General features: G+C 38.2%; 1 protein-coding gene and 1 long non-coding RNA gene across 2 annotated transcripts in view; one reads left to right on the plus strand and one right to left on the minus strand.

The window, feature by feature from the left end:
* The window catches only part of LOC106887180, a 152535-nt gene that overhangs the window by 77699 nt on the left and 57026 nt on the right, over positions 1-17810 (plus strand). The gene's annotated exons all lie outside the window — the stretch shown is intronic.
* TACR3 (tachykinin receptor 3) overlaps positions 1-17810 on the minus strand; it is a 35538-nt gene that overhangs the window by 9280 nt on the left and 8448 nt on the right. Inside the window, exons 2-3 of the mRNA XM_014940603.1 lie at positions 5124-5312; positions 3446-3596 (exon numbers count right to left, since the gene is read on the minus strand). Of these exons, the coding sequence (XP_014796089.1) occupies positions 3446-3596; positions 5124-5312 (340 nt within the window). The remainder of the gene's footprint in view (positions 1-3445; positions 3597-5123; positions 5313-17810) is intronic.

Genomic DNA, 17810 nt, shown 5'->3' on the forward strand with positions numbered 1-17810 from the left:
TCAACACGTCAAGAAATATCTGTTTCATTGAAGAAAATGAAAATCTTTTGTTTAGTCTTCTTTCCTTTAGAAGACATGATTTTACAGGCATCTGACTGGGGATGGGGAGGAGAAGTTGGCACAAGTCTTATGTTACTTTATGTAAAAGAGATGTCTCAAGAGATTGCTAGATGTCAGACAATATGTTAATGTCTACTGCTCAAACTAGATTACAAGTAACCTAGATGACAAATGAAGGTAGGTGAACTTGTGTTATTGTCTTGGTCTTCAGCATGGAGTAGCAGTTTCTCACAGGAGATTGTTAGATGTCAGACAGTATGTTAAGGTCTACTGCTCAAACTAGATTACGAGTAACCTAGATGACAAATAAAGGTAGGTGAACTTGTATTATTGTCTTGGTCTTCAGCATGGAGTAGCATAAGAATGTTCTTTAGAAAATGACTTTGAGGGGTTGTTATGGGATCGACATCACTGGAGATGTTATCCACCTGAGATCTAGTTCTGAAAAAAGTGAAAAAGCCGATCTAGTGCTTTTGTACACCATCATTTATTTTACAATTGTCTCCTTCATGACCTGGAATAAGTGACGGGGCTGGGGGGGGGCACAATTCTACACTTCCAAACAGAGATGCAGTTTGGTTTGGGGGGAAGCAAAATATTCATATCTTCTTTTGTTTTCCCAATAGGAGTAGTTGGTTCTTAAATCAAAACCTTAGTTCAAAAGGCTAATGTCAGGCAATTTTAAATGGGTCAGTCCCTGAGACCTTTGATGTGTCAAGAAAAAAAACAACAAAGAAGTAATAGTGGTCTCATGCAGTCCCGAATTTCTAAAAATTTGAAGTCTTTGACCCTTGAAGATACTAAGTATGACTTTGTGTTGCCCAACCTGTAATGCATATAGTGAAGTTCTTTGCCTTCTTTAATGTTGCTTTCAGAAGGATTCAGGGTGCATTGCGTACTCACACATATGAAGCGATGAGACCATTTATCAAACTACTAACAATTTTCTCAAGCTTCAAATCTTTTCTTGGCAACCACGGTTTCTTTAAAAGGTCTTCCATGAGCTGCTCTCTACCTTCTTGACATTAAATACTATTTCAAACAATCCTAATGAAACTTCCTTTGCACTTTATCATTGCATAATATGAAGCATGCAGTCAGCTATTTTTTATTTCTCCTTTATTATAAGTGCAGCCAGTGTAGACTTTCCATGTGTCTACATATCTGCATGCAAAATAGCAAGAAAAACAGATGATTTCTTTGTTTCAACAAAGGAAACGCAATAGCTCTGTTATCAGTCAGGCAGAGTGACAGCTTTATTTGGATTCTAGTCTATTAGTTCATCTCCATGAATGACCAATTATGATTCATCTTACCAAATACCAGTTATTTCATAAATTCTGCCAGAGAGCACAGCAGTGGAATTGAAAAGCTGTCATGGAGCTCTGCCAATAAAGTCACTGATGCAGTTATAAAATATCTGCACATAATTCAATCCCATTGTTGCATGCGTTGAAGGCATGCTCTCACGTTTAAAATCCTTTAATTAAGGATGCTACATCTTGTCTCTTGCATGTATTTAGAGTTCAAAAGAGGTGCAGTTTTTAAGGTATTCAAGGATTTAGTTGAACCTTTCATAGCATATAGTGAAAGCCACCTTTTCCATTCAGAGACCTTTAGATTTTATGATATATTTATTTTACTTAGCCATTATGATAACAGGTGCTGAAGTCTGGGATCTCCTGGTTCTCCAAGTTAGCTTTTAATAATTTTCTTTCCATGCTTGCTTTTGCAAACTGTCTATTACAGAAAGTTATTTTTCAGTTTGTCTTTACAATTAGACCTCGGCACCCTCCACTACATATTTCCTTCCTTTTTTTTCACTGGCTGAAAGGGCAGTATTGGTAACACCACGGTTAATTGACCAGTGAAATAATTTTCTGCTTATGTTCTGTAGGAAAGGTAATTTTGTAACTTTGAAAATACACTTTTGGGTAAGCAACAACATGCATGCCAAAGGCTGTGATAGTAATGCTGGACATTTACAAATAACCTTAGAGAGTAAAATGCTGATCTTTTGAAATGCTTTCAGCATTTCAGTAATTTCATCTTGGGGCAAATATGCAAATCATGCTGGTCAGTTTTCCATGATGACTTTTCATCATTTTCTCTCCATTCACAGTCAAAATAATCTGTGAACACGTACAAGGCAGTAGTAGTGATAATACTAGTCAAACTGTATTTTGCTTCCTTAAGAGAGGCTAAAAATCTTATAAAAAGCTGTGTTAAGGCAACAATAAATAACACCTTTGGTTTCATTCTAACAACTGAAACTCTCCATAGAAAGTTTTGCACTTGTGTCTTATGAGTCTGAAGAAGTATGAATGAGAAAATAATACTAATCTTTCCTTTTATATATCCTCTGGCAAAACAACTTTTTCTCTATAGTATGCGGGGAAAAAACCCTTTCATATTCCTGGCAGTGTCCTGAAAGAAATGGAAACATCAGTGTTCTTTAGTATTTGCAGATGTCCTATTGTCTCAAGACCCAATATGCTGCACTCTGCTATTGCTACAGCGTGGTACTATGTACTGCTGTTCAAACATATTCACAGCATTAGGAAGCAAACTGAGCAATTGAAAATGAGCTCATCATTGTGAGTTAGAACTCCATGTTTGGACTGAAGGTCCATGCATCTTTGCTTACTGATTGGCCTGTTCATGTTGAATAAATTAGGTTATAAATCAATAACTTTTGGTGAAAAATACAGACTAATTTTTCCAGCTATTTTCTTTCACTATTTTTCACTGTAAGCATTTTGTAATCTAACAAGACTGTGGATTGTTTATGAATTTATTGTTTGATTATTTTCAGTTCAGTTTTCATGATGTTGCAGCGCCATGGAGGTTTCTTTCTTATAACATTCTTTTTCTTAACCTATCTTTTCTTTCTGAAAATTACAGCAAGATTTCCTTTTTTTCAATAGGATAAGAATCTGGCCCAGGAGGATCTAATTGTTGGTTAGCTCATTGTTCAAAAGTCAGTATTTTAGCGCTGTAAAGGCTAAACATTTGGGCTTAGTTTCCGCATATCAGACACACTCTATGACATTACATGTGGAGTAAGAAGCTAAAATCCAAATGCTAACTTTATTTAATGATGAACTGTAAAGTTCAAAAAATAACAGCTAGTGAACATAGAAGACAACTTGTCAAGCCTAATCAATTTTTTTATTGAAGTAGGTCTCTCATTACTGTTATTTTGAGTCATTTGGTGTTTCTGAATGAATATACTGTGATACTTTGCATCACAATTGCAGATGGTGTCATCAGGACTTGGTGTTTCTGAATGTATATATACTGTGATATATTCTGTGAATATACTGCATCACAATTGCAGATGGTGTCATCAGGATTCGCTTAGTGAGGTTGAATGGAACAGTACCTTTCTCTTAGCTTTGAGCTGCTCGTGATATTTGTTGGACGTGTCGCCTGGTATTTCTCCTCCCCAGAGGGTAATTCCCACTATGGAGTAAGTGACGCCCATGACAAGCAGTGGAAAGCAGTAGACCAGCACAATCACAATGACATGATACCTGCAATGAAAAAGCATTGAGCCGATAAGTGCTTTCGGAGGAGCTATGCCAATGGAGTGGGCTACTCAAAGTCAAGAGTTCTATTGTAGCACAAAGCATGTTTTCTATTTACTGGCTAGTACTGGGTGTTTTCACTGTCTTTTTGAAAGTCTAGAATTGTACTCAAATTTGAATACATTTTAATGCAAGTCCTTTATGGGGTTTGTAGTTCTGATTCTAAACTTGCACTAGCATAAATTAAGAAAGACACTATAGTGTCATAGTATGTATGTGTATAGCAGAATAAGGTATGTTTGTCCATAGTTATAGTTTGTCCATGAATTGATTTAATTATTTCACAGCTGAGTATTTTAAGGGCAAGCTAGGGTTTTTTTGGCTCTAGTCTGGACCATAAATGAAAGAAGAAAATAAGTATTTGAATGGTAGGGCCCTGATAAGTGTCCTGTGTTACCCAAAGTGCTTCATATGGCAGATCTGTTGCCCATATGCAACATGGCCATTGCTGCTGATGTAAGCACTGGGAAGAAAAAAAAAAAAAGATAAATTCTTTTGCCTCCTGTTAGTTCCTGGTTAAATGCCATTTTCAGGTAAAAGCCCAACAAATGATCAGTGAAGGATCCCCAGCCATCAGTGAGAGCGACCTCAGAGCCCTAGAGAATATGTGCATGGCTCCTAAAGTCATAAAAATTATATATGATTAGGGCCTCTTTCACCTGCCTGAAAGAGAGCAAAATGTCAAATTTGATGCTGGATGGTAAACCAGGCTTTCAGCCTTGGGCACAGGGTTTATCTTATATGCCAATGAAGACATGAAAGGTCAAATAATGTTTCTACGGTGAGGTAACCACTTATTACTAATTCTGCCAGAGGGAGAAATAGGATATATTCAATGTAGTTGACTACTATTCTACACTTTCAGAGACTGGAACCAATTACATGTTTTTTATTTGAATTGATATGTGACATAAGTAATTGTGAATAAAGTGGGGAAATGCAAGTCTCTGACAAAGAGACCCAGACAAAAAATTCTGATTAGGACAATGAGGTGCTGGAAATACTTATTTTCCTGACTAGGATGAAAAGAAAGCTTGCTTTGAATTGCATGTTCTGTCCCCGTTTCTGACCATCTCTGTCTGTATAGGAGTAGCCATCTTAAGTGAAGTAATGATGGTAACCGTGCAGCATGGGATGAAGAACACCATAGAAGTAGAACATGTGTTCCACTTATCACTTAAAATGCACTGTCTTTCTAGCTTAGAAAACCCACTTTCCATTTCTCAATGGTCAATGCTGTTACTTATTATGCAGCATGGGATGAAGAACACTCATAGAAGTAGAACACATGTTCCACTTATCACTTAAAATGCGCTGTCTTTCTAGCTTAGAAAACCCACTTTACATTTCTCAATGGTCAATGCTGTTACTTATTCTGCATATAGAGTATCTGCATGATACTGTACAGCTTCTTCCAAGTCCATTGCAAGTGTAGACACCACCATGCACAAGTTAAAAGGAACAAAAGCTTACGTAAAATGTTGTTTTGGACCACCTGGCCATGCTACATAGCAAAGAGTTCTTCCAGGCATCACCTTGGTAATGGAGTATAGGCACTGGGGAAAGGCCAACAGGAAAGCCAAAATCCATATGCTCCCAATGACCACTTTGGTAGCAGTTGCAGAGAGTCTGGGTTTCAAGGGATCAATAATGGCCATGTATCTGTAAAAGGAAGCAAAAACCTACACATAAGAAACCGTCAGAGATTAGGTTGTATCTAGAATCAGTCTAAGCTTAGGGTTTGGAGAAGGATAAAAGCAGAGATACTTGTCTTCCTGGAGTTCCGATGGCATTGTGCTCATTGGGTAGTTTAGCCCCCATGAAGGCAGTGCTGGAAGAAAAAGAAGTTTCACTGAATATTATTTTAAAACTGTGAGACACTCGGTCAGCCATATGTGTACTGGTAGAGCAACTATTTCTCAAAGAGTCAGTTAATCCTGTTAGAGTACAACCTGATGAAAAACAACAGGGCAACTGGATCCTCTCTCACTCTGCTACATAATATTGGATTTATCTCTAATTAAAAAATTAACAGCCAAGCTGTCAGGATTATTAGTCATCTGTCCAAAGGCTACAGGAACCTGATAAATCTGCATGGATTTATTTCACTAGACATAGACTGACTTTGGATCATCTGCCAAAGAGCCCTAGACTGCAACTGGTTCATACAGAGATTGAGAGAGAGCAATGTGCGCTTTTCCTTAGGCAATGTAGAAGCAATAAAAAGCCCAAGAGAAATGTATGCTTAAAGCACAAAAACATCTCATTTGCTTTCTCAGTTCCTGTGTCCTCAGGTAGGATAGCATTCTTGTTGCTGTCCTATAATTGTATTGGCAATCCATGTATGCTGATAAATTTAGAAGAACGTGCTAAAAATCATTAAAAAGTTTAAGTAATTAAAATTTAAAAGCATAGGAAAAAAGAGCAACAGGAAGGCATTAAGACAGACAGTAAAAGAAAAACGAGTCTTGTTTTGTGTCATTTGATCTCTCTTAGAGATGCAAAGAACAAGGGAAACAAAGAAATTTTCTATTTTACATACTCCAAATCACATACTTCACATGTTTTTCACATTTTTCTTAGCATGACTACTGCTTTGATTTCTGGGCTGAACCCTGAACTAACATATTTTCCACAAACTTCCCTGATCACTCTGTTTTGTTTCATTTAACAATGACCAAATAATGGCTTGCAAGATCATTGATAATATTAATTACATAGGAACACTATTCAAAATTTCTTCCACTATTAGGGGGAATGCTGATAAGTATTAACCAGAATCACATTTAAAGAAATTTTTGTATTTCCATAAAACCAGGGAGATATGGGCTACATTTATGTCCATATTGTGTTATTGATATAACATACTGAATACCTGACCACATATTCTTTAATCTGACATCCTAATTTTTTTTCCATAGTAAAAAAGGGTATGTTTTTTACAGTAATACTTTTCTTCATATTCAGTATTAAAAAATCCTTTTATTCAGGATTGAAACATGATGCTGTTTGTGAGTTAACACAGGAGTTAGCAGATCAGCAATTTAAATCAAGAAATTTCCATGAAATTTCCATTCAGTGTATCTGTGCTTATTCAGGGAACCGAAGGTCTGCCCTTCTGCAGTCATCACTGAAATTCCACACAGTGTTTCCCAAAACATTGTTTTTCTGATATCAGAATTAGAATAGCAATGTTGTAAGACGAACCCCAGTAATAACCAGGGCAAGTCTAAAGGAAACCAACATGGTAGCACTGAAATTCCACACTGTGTTTTCCAAAACATTGTTTTTCTGAAATCAGAATTAGAATAGCAATGTTGTAAGAAGAACCCCAGTGATAACCAGGGCAAGTCTAAAGGAAACCAACAGAATTGAAATATTCTTTATTGGGTTTCCTTATGCTTCTTTATTTCCATATTATATGAGAACACCTGAAGTAGGTAGAAAACTGATGAATATGTAAAACTTCTTGAATGTTTTACCAATAGGAGATTTTCAGATTTCTTGGAGAATGTCTGGATCAGTTTCACTAGTTTGTCATCAGTCACAGGGATTAGTACTAATTCCAGAAGGGGCAAACTCAGTGCCAAAGAATCATTATGGCCCATATACTTTCACTCTCTTTCACAGTACATGTGTCCAGTTATTTGATCATCTTTAACGGGATTAATGGAGGAGAGCAGTGATTTCCTAAAGGTCCTCTTGTCTCTGACTTTTCCATTGTAGGTCTCTAGTCTTCATGCCTAGTAACTTCCCTTGTCCCTGTCTGTTTCAGGTTTTAAATACACTTATAAAGTCAAACCACACCTATTCCAGCATACGTATGTAGAGAAAATATTTTCATAACTTTCCAGTATTGCTTCCCTCCTTGTGCCATTTATAACTTCTAGAAGAAATGCAATAAGTAAAAGATGTACTACAGGACAAGAGGAAATGGGCACAAACTTGAACATAGGAAGTTCCATCTAAACATGAGGAGGAACTTCTTCAATTTGAGGGTGGCAGAGCCCTGGAACAGGCTGCCTGGGGAGGTGGTGGAGTTTCTGACTCTGGAGACATTCAAAACCCGCTTGGATATGTTCATGTGCAACCTGCTCTGGCAGGGGGGTTGGAGTAGATGATCTCCAGAGGTCCCTTCCAACCCCATATCATTCTGTGATTCTACCTTATATAAAGATGTATTGGGATAGTTTGAGATACTATTTTCTGTATGAAAATATACATAGGCAGTAATAGGGATTGTATGGCAGGACTGTGGAAAAAAGAATAATCACTTTGTCACATCAGCATTTGTAGATTTTGTCCTATTGTTCAGAATTTAGGTGTTGCTGTGGGGCTAAGAAGTTATAAAATCAGGTTACTTTGCACTCACAAAGAATGAAATATTTTATAGGTAAGCAAGCATAAATCAGTAGATCCTATTCAAAAGTAACACTAATATGTGATTATTGTTATTTTTCTTGTCTATATTTATCCTTTGGATGTTCATAGAGAAAAAAAAAGGAATTCAAAGCCATTAATGATGTTTACTTTTTTTGTTTTCATCTTCTGCCTTGGCTTTAGATCATGAGAACCCATCTTATACTCTTAGGTGACTCCTTGGGTCTGTGCTTCCAAATCCATATAGCTTTCCAGGCAGATTTGAATTGAAATCCATTGAAATCAATGGATAAGCTACCATTGATTTGAATAAATCTTTTTTTTTTTTTTTTTTTTTTTATAAAAAGTAGTACCTGTTTAAAATGAAGGAAAGTGTAATATGCCCTCATTGTTAGTTACATATCTAGGTTCTAGGCAGATTTGCCCAAGGTTTTTTAGGTACAGACATTAGGTGCAAGACAATAATAATAATATTCGTAAGTTAATGCTCCTGTTAAGAATTCGTGCAAGTAATCCACTTGTGTCTTATTAGCATCCATATTTATCTGCTACAACAATAAATTTCATTCAAGATATTCCCATTTTTTTTGAATTGAGATTTGAGAGATGGGCAATTATAGAATAGATATTTGTTTTAGCAAAAATAACTCGGTTTATAGTTAACCATCAAATATATGATAAATCTGACACCTGCCATTGTGGTACTCATCCCCTAGTAAACATGATAATTTGCTAGTACCCTAAAAAATCTAAATGCTGTCAGAAACAGGAAGTGATCTAAAACAACTTCAGTTTTGAATAATCAGTTTCCAGATCTAGAATTTGAAGCCTATTCGTTCTGCATTGTTTTTACTGCACTTACGTATTTTTTTTCCCACAGAGTAATTAATTCCCTTTTCCTGTTTTTTTGTTTTTTACAGCATGTAATACCATATTTCCTGGTTTTTTGTTTTTTACAGCATGTAATACCATAGCATTGGTATTACATGCTAACTGTGAAAAAGCTTTATTCTAGTGCTGAGTGTCTTGTCCCGAGAGCAGCAGATCTCATGAAAATACATTTCAGTTGGATTGTTGCCCTCTACCCTTTGGTTCCCTTCTCCCCCAAAGAGTAATTACAACTTTGTAATGAAGATAAGTTTGTAATCACGAGTCCTGTCTTTCAAATTGAGCTAGCTTGAGGTGATAACTCAAAACCAAGTCATTTTTATGTGCTTGTGGGACTCTTAAGGCATCTCCTCCCAGCCTGGAATCATTCCCTTCAATTGCTAGTTTTCTTCAGATTGCACATCAACATTATTTCATGTGCTATTGTCAGATTTCTATTACATTCACATTATTCTTATTTCCAGTTATATTACTCTTATTCCCAATAGGTACCAGCAGCAGTTCTCTTTGGCTACGATAAAATTCTGTTGTTTTATCCCCCTGTCTGGTGACTGCCCTTTAAAGATGTGGATTGTTTGTGTGAAATGACTCACACAGCAGTACTGATGGAAATTTCAACTATTGGCTGTTTGAGTGAGGTAAGTCAAAGGACAAGGATCAGATGAAAAGCAGGCTACTTGTCTGTCTTGTTGAAATTTGAGTGATAAGCCAACAGCCAAGCTTTTTGCACAAGACAGATTACAAAAACGTAGCAGGCAGTCATCCTAACAAACAAGATGGGGAAGAGGTGGAGGAGCCTTGGACATTCCCTCAGTAATGCCTTTGTGCAGGAAGGACTTAGCTGAGCAGAGTATGGACAGCTCTCTACTACTGAGCCTTTGATAACAAACCTAATTTATTCTAATTTGCCAGTACACTAAGAATTACAATGAAGTACCTAACTTGTTCCCGAAGTAGCTTTTCTTAGAAACAAAATTGCTTAATTACCATAGTGAGATGTTACTTTATAGTTGCAATTGTTACACTCACTCAAATTTGTCATATGAGTTTGGTAGCATTTTCCTAGAGAAGCTGTCACTGCCACAACTCAGGATAGTGGAAAATGTGGAATGACTTTCAGTTGTCGGTTAAAAACCAGCTCGGTAGTTAAGCTGCCTCTGGAGCCAATCTCTGTAGCCAAAAGAAGCCCAGAAGAGAACGGAGTCCTTCCTGCACTGTCAGCTGTCATTTGCAAAGGAGGCTTAGCCACTCCTGCCTGGAATTTAGTTTGATGAAAATATTTTCTTGCCATTATGGGTACCTAAGGGTGGTAAATTGTCTACCTCTTTAGCCTAAACCTGACAGAGCACTAGCTAATTTTTCAGTTGGCCCTTGCCTTTGATCTCTGTTCATTCTGGCCAGTGTGTTTCCATCAGGAATTCTCCTGCTAGCACAGGCTAGAGATTCCATGCTTAGGTGTTGCTGAGAAAATTAGTGAGGTGAGGAGGCTAAGTATGGGGTAATGTGTATGTATGATGCAGGACTGTTTAAAATGAAGGAAAGTGTAATATGCCCTCATTGTTAGTTACATATCTAGGTTCTAGGCAGATTTGCCCAAGGTTTTTTAGGTACAGACATTAGGTGCAAGACAATAATAATAATATTCGTAAGTTAATGCTCCTGTTAAGAATTCGTGCAAGTAATCCACTTGTGTCTTATTAGCATCCATATTTATCTGCTACAACAATAAATTTCATTCAAGATATTCCCATTTTTTTTGAATTGAGATTTGAGAGATGGGCAATTATAGAATAGATATTTGTTTTAGCAAAAATAACTCGGTTTATAGTTAACCATCAAATATATGATAAATCTGACACCTGCCATTGTGGTACTCATCCCCTAGTAAACATGATAATTTGCTAGTACCCTAAAAAATCTAAATGCTGTCAGAAACAGGAAGTGATCTAAAACAACTTCAGTTTTGAATAATCAGTTTCCAGATCTAGAATTTGAAGCCTATTCGTTCTGCATTGTTTTTACTGCACTTACGTATTTTTTTCCCACAGAGTAATTAATTCCCTTTTCCTTTTCCTGGTTTTTTGTTTTTTACAGCATGTAATACCATAGCATTGGTATTACATGCTAACTGTGAAAAAGCTTTATTCTAGTGCTGAGTGTCTTGTCCCGAGAGCAGCAGATCTCATGAAAATACATTTCAGTTGGATTGTTGCCCTCTACCCTTTGGTTCCCTTCTCCCCCAAAGAGTAATTACAACTTTGTAATGAAGATAAGTTTGTAATCACGAGTCCTGTCTTTCAAATTGAGCTAGCTTGAGGTGATAACTCAAAACCAAGTCATTTTTATGTGCTTGTGGGACTCTTAAGGCATCTCCTCCCAGCCTGGAATCATTCCCTTCAATTGCTAGTTTTCTTCAGATTGCACATCAACGTTATTTCATGTGCTATTGTCAGATTTCTATTACATTCACATTATTCTTATTTCCAGTTATATTACTCTTATTCCCAATAGGTACCAGCAGCAGTTATCTTTGGCTACGATAAAATTCGGTTGTTTTATCCCCCTGTCTGGTGACTGCCCTTTAAAGATGTGGATTGTTTGTGTGAAATGACTCACACAGCAGTACTGATGGAAATTTCAACTATTGGCTGTTTGAGTGAGGTAAGTCAAAGGACAAGGATCAGATGAAAAGCAGGCTACTTGTCTGTCTTGTTGAAATTTGAGTGATAAGCCAACAGCCAAGCTTTTTGCACAAGACAGATTACAAAAACGTAGCAGGCAGTCATCCTAACAAACAAGATGGGGAAGAGGTGGAGGAGCCTTGGACATTCCCTCAGTAATGCCTTTGTGCAGGAAGGACTTAGCTGAGCAGAGTATGGACAGCTCTCTACTACTGAGCCTTTGATAACAAACCTAATTTATTCTAATTTGCCAGTACACTAAGAATTACAATGAAGTACCTAACTTGTTCCCGAAGTAGCTTTTCTTAGAAACAAAATTGCTTAATTACCATAGTGAGATGTTACTTTATAGTTGCAATTGTTACACTCACTCAAATTTGTCATATGAGTTTGGTAGCATTTTCCTAGAGAAGCTGTCACTGCCACAACTCAGGATAGTGGAAAATGTGGAATGACTTTCAGTTGTCGGTTAAAAACCAGCTCGGTAGTTAAGCTGCCTCTGGAGCCAATCTCTGTAGCCAAAAGAAGCCCAGAAGAGAACGGAGTCCTTCCTGCACTGTCAGCTGTCATTTGCAAAGGAGGCTTAGCCACTCCTGCCTGGAATTTAGTTTGCTGGAAATGTTTTCTTGCCATTATGGCTACCTAAGGGTGGTAAATTGTCTACCTCTTTAGCCTAAACCTGACAGAGAACTAGCTAATTTTTCAGTTGGCCCTTGCCTTTGATCCCTGTTCATTCTGGCCAGTGTGTTTCCATCAGGAATGCTCCTGCTAGCACAGGCTAGAGGTTCCATGCTTAGGTGTTGCTGAGAAAATTAGTGAGGTGAGGAGGCTAAGTATGGGGTAATGTGTGTGTATGATGCAGGATATTGCCGCTATATATTCCAGTTGCCCACAGCTGACAACCCTCTGTTGTCTTTCACCGAATAGCTCTGTCATTAGGGCTCATTTCCTTATTCTGTTTGATATCCTTACATACATTTTCTGTGGCAAAATACCAGATGCAAGGGGGCGCAGCAGACGTGCTGTCTGAATTGTGCACTAAATGGTGCTGAATGCGGGGGTTTTGAGCATTTTTTTTTTTCTAAAAAGAGGATTGTGTAAGTAGGCCAGGAGTGAAAGGGAGAATGATGAGATACAGGATTTGGAGTAAAAGCAAAAAACCTGAGACTGGGGAATCCAAGAATAGAACTGAAACAAAAATAATAACAAGACTAGGGAATCCAAGAATAGAACTGAAACAAGAATAATGAGAAATTAATAGCAAGAGAAGCAAACGAAGGAGAATGATAGCATAATAGCAGATAGAAAGTGGTTGGGAGAGAAGGGAAAAAGGAACGAAACTGGGGGGATGTAAAGGCAAAAGACACATAAGAAAAATCAGCCCTAGTGCACCAGAGATTCCAAGGTAAGTAGCACTGGTAGAAGAGCACAATGTTTTGACTGTAGAGCTCTATGGTGGCAGGCCCTTTTGCCTCAGTAGATATATGGGAGAAAACTCCCAAAGAGTTGTTGCCTCTGCAATCAGCCAACCATAAACTGTGTGCAAGGGAAGCAGATGGGCCTTTATGGTGCTCCGATGTTGTCTGTCTTAATGACTGATCTGCTTCTCCACTGTTCTTTCAAGTGGCCTGAACTTATGCAGTCCTTTTGAAGTCAGTGAAAATGGTGAGTGCTGAGGTCCACGTAGGTCCACCGTATTCTGTGATACTTATACTCCCCACACCTCTCCACTCTTTCTAAGGACACTAAAAGATGGTAGGCATTCGAGCGTATTTTTTGTTTTTTACAGCATGTAATACCATAGCATTGGTATTACATGCTAACTGTGAAAAAGCTTTATTCTAGTGCTGAGTGTCTTGTCCCGAGAGCAGCAGATCTCATGAAAATACATTTCAGTTGGATTGTTGCCCTCTACCCTTTGGTTCCCTTCTCCCCCAAAGAGTAATTACAACTTTGTAATGAAGATAAGTTTGTAATCACGAGTCCTGTCTTTCAAATTGAGCTAGCTTGAGGTGATAACTCAAAACCAAGTCATTTTTATGTGCTTGTGGGACTCTTAAGGCATCTCCTCCCAGCCTGGAATCATTCCCTTCAATTGCTAGTTTTCTTCAGATTGCACATCAACATTATTTCATGTGCTATTGTCAGATTTCTATTACATTCACATTATTCTTATTTCCAGTTATATTACTCTTATTCCCAATAGGTACCAGCAGCAGTTCTCTTTGGCTACGATAAAATTCTGTTGTTTTATCCCCCTGTCTGGTGACTGCCCTTTAAAGATGTGGATTGTTTGTGTGAAATGACTCACACAGCAGTACTGATGGAAATTTCAACTATTGGCTGTTTGAGTGAGGTAAGTCAAAGGACAAGGATCAGATGAAAAGCAGGCTACTTGTCTGTCTTGTTGAAATTTGAGTGATAAGCCAACAGCCAAGCTTTTTGCACAAGACAGATTACAAAAACGTAGCAGGCAGTCATCCTAACAAACAAGATGGGGAAGAGGTGGAGGAGCCTTGGACATTCCCTCAGTAATGCCTTTGTGCAGGAAGGACTTAGCTGAGCAGAGTATGGACAGCTCTCTACTACTGAGCCTTTGATAACAAACCTAATTTATTCTAATTTGCCAGTACACTAAGAATTACAATGAAGTACCTAACTTGTTCCCGAAGTAGCTTTTCTTAGAAACAAAATTGCTTAATTACCATAGTGAGATGTTACTTTATAGTTGCAATTGTTACACTCACTCAAATTTGTCATATGAGTTTGGTAGCATTTTCCTAGAGAAGCTGTCACTGCCACAACTCAGGATAGTGGAAAATGTGGAATGACTTTCAGTTGTCGGTTAAAAACCAGCTCGGTAGTTAAGCTGCCTCTGGAGCCAATCTCTGTAGCCAAAAGAAGCCCAGAAGAGAACGGAGTCCTTCCTGCACTGTCAGCTGTCATTTGCAAAGGAGGCTTAGCCACTCCTGCCTGGAATTTAGTTTGATGAAAATATTTTCTTGCCATTATGGGTACCTAAGGGTGGTAAATTGTCTACCTCTTTAGCCTAAACCTGACAGAGCACTAGCTAATTTTTCAGTTGGCCCTTGCCTTTGATCTCTGTTCATTCTGGCCAGTGTGTTTCCATCAGGAATTCTCCTGCTAGCACAGGCTAGAGATTCCATGCTTAGGTGTTGCTGAGAAAATTAGTGAGGTGAGGAGGCTAAGTATGGGGTAATGTGTATGTATGATGCAGGATATTGCCCCTATATATTCCAGTTGCCCACAGCTGACAACCCTCTGTTGTCTTTCATCGAATAACTCTGTCATTAGGGCTCATTTCCTTATTCTGTTTGATATCCTTACATACATTTTCTGTGACAAAATACCAGATGCAAGGGGGCGCAGCAGACGTGCTGTCTGAATTGTGCACTAAATGGTGCTGAATGTGGGGGTTTTGAGCATATTTTTTTTTCTAAAAAGAGGATTGTGTGAGTAGGCCAGGAATGAAAGGGAGAATGATGAGATACAGGATTTGGAGTAAAAGCAAAAAACCTGAGACTGGGGAATCCAAGAATAGAACTGAAACAAAAATAATAAGAAATTAATAGCAAGAGAAGCAAACGAAGGAGAATTATAGCATAATAGCAGATAGAAAGTGGGTTGGGAGAGGAGGGAAAAAGAAAGAATACTGGGGGGACGTCAAGGCAAAAGACACATAAGAAAAATCAGCCCGATAGCATAATAGCAGATAGAAAGTGGTTGGGAGAGAAGGGAAAAAGGAACGAAACTGGGGGGATGTAAAGGCAAAAGACACATAAGAAAAATCAGCCCTAGTGCACCAGAGATTCCAAGGTAAGTAGCACTGGTAGAAGAGCACAATGTTTTGACTGTAGAGCTCTATGGTGGCAGGCCCTTTTGCCTCAGTAGATATATGGGAGAAAACTCCCAAAGAGTTGTTGCCTCTGCAATCAGCCAACCATAAACTGTGTGCAAGGGAAGCAGATGGGCCTTTATGGTGCTCCGATGTTGTCTGTCTTAATGACTGATCTGCTTCTCCACTGTTCTTTCAAGTGGCCTGAACTTATGCAGTCCTTTTGAAGTCAGTGAAAATGGTGAGTGCTGAGGTCCACGTAGGTCCACCGTATTCTGTGATACTTATACTCCCCACACCTCTCCACTCTTTCTAAGGACACTAAAAGATGGTAGGCATTCGAGCGTAAGGAGGATTTTTAATGTCTATGAGCAACTGAAGACTTGTTAAACTGCTGAAAAGTGTTCTGTAGCCACACAATCACTATTCAGTGGGGTGCTGTGCCACTTTGCTGTGCAGTCTTTGGACATTTACTGTTCAGTCAGTCACCAGCCTGGAGCAATGGGACCCCCTGCCAAGTAGAGGGCTCTGAACTCTCACTGAGGTCATTTGGTTTCAGGATCAGGCTTCTAATGCCTTCTCACTCCAGTGGGAGCTGCTGATAATGCCACAGATACCTCGTTCCACGCAATAAAGCAGAGATGCTGAATCTAAAGTACATATGAAGTTGAAGGAATTAACTCTTTCTGCTCATTTATCGCATCAAACAGAAACCATTATTGCCCCATCCAACATAAACACTAACACTTGGAAAATAATTATAAGATGGAATAGCACATTTAGAAATTTAGGGATGTAGGGGAAGACTCAAGGCAACAACTGTAAGAATGTGGATTATTCAACATCTCCACCATGTTCTATGCATTGCTCTGACACATTTTTAGGTAGCGCTTTAGTTTCATCACTAGAATCATTAGCACATGATTTTGTTTGCTGTGATCATGCTATATCCCAATGTCATTGCTTTTCTTCCAGCTTTAGCTTGTGTTAGTCTTCGTCCCTAGCTGATTACTACTGAAGTCAGCAAGAGTCTTTCCGTTGAACTTAATGAGAAATCAGTCAGGCTACAAGATATAATGGCTGGTGCATCATGGTGTGCTTGCTGCAGCGTTCTTTTCCTTCAAGACTGTTTTCTTAACTGTTGGGGCCAGAATAGATCTAGTTTCCTTCAGAACTGCTCAGTTTGGCTGGAGGCTCCAACTTACTGTTTGGTACTTGTTTGTTGGGTTCATCAAATCAAGAAAAACTATTTTCACTCAAATGATAATAGGGACAGTCCCCATTTGAATAACATTGATAAACTCTTTAAGGCAGTGGTTATAATGACAGCATAATCATGTAGCTCTGTTATAGTTTGTATATAACTTAAGAGACAAATAGCTGGTAAATACTATAAAAGCATCTGAAGTTTGTGTATTATGGTCCTGATAGTAGAAAATATAAAAAAAAAAAAATCCTAATTTATCTTTTTGTAAAACAGCATACACTGGATAATACAGGCAGGAAAATCTCCCCTCTTTTAACACCTTATTTAGAAAATTGTACCAAAATTACATAAGATGCTTTTAAAACAAAACAAGGTTTGAAACTGGATCGTACAAATGCCCATCTGGAGACACAGTTGGAACCCTTTAATCATCCTAAGTGATTTGTTTCACCTGTTTACAGTGTGTTTATAAACTCAAATGGGGAAAAAGTCATCAATTCAGCCCCAGATTGTCACAGGAAATTGGGACTTGACAAAGGAAGAGACTGAGAGAAAATCATAATACTTGTATGTAAGTGGCTCGTCAACAGCAAACAGCAGAGTGCACTTCCTTCACAAATGCACAGATGGTGTTATTCCCTCAAAATAGAAGCTGGTTTTGAAACTTTGTGTTTGGAATCAACTGGTAATTAAGAAAGTTAGGTATGAAAATTACTATGATTCCATGCCCTTATTTAAAACATTGTTTTGGAAAATCCCCGTCTCTTTAAGATTAATAGTAGACTAATGGGGATGGAATGAACTGTGAGATTTTAGAGGCATTTTTTGTATGATGAAACCTAAATCTTTAACACTAGCATTCTTTATCTTCTACCTATTAGTACAAGGCTCTGTCTCTTCGTGTGGAAGTGGTCTGCCTTCATTCATTTAGACTGACTTTCTCTGCAGGAAAAGAGACTACAGTAATTTTTGTAGGACCATCTCTCACTGTTGAATAAGACTGGCTTTGGTGCCCAGAAGGGTGTACAGTGCTGTTACACCTTGAAACTAACAGCATAAAGAAGGAGTGTATGACAGCATAATAGATAAATAGGCACATGGTACATTGGAGAGATCAGTAGGCAGTATCCCAGAGGGATAACCTGGCC

This window comes from Calidris pugnax, unplaced genomic scaffold (assembly GCF_001431845.1).
Source record: "Calidris pugnax isolate Ruff unplaced genomic scaffold, ASM143184v1 scaffold34, whole genome shotgun sequence".
Lineage (NCBI taxonomy): Eukaryota > Metazoa > Chordata > Aves > Charadriiformes > Scolopacidae > Calidris > Calidris pugnax.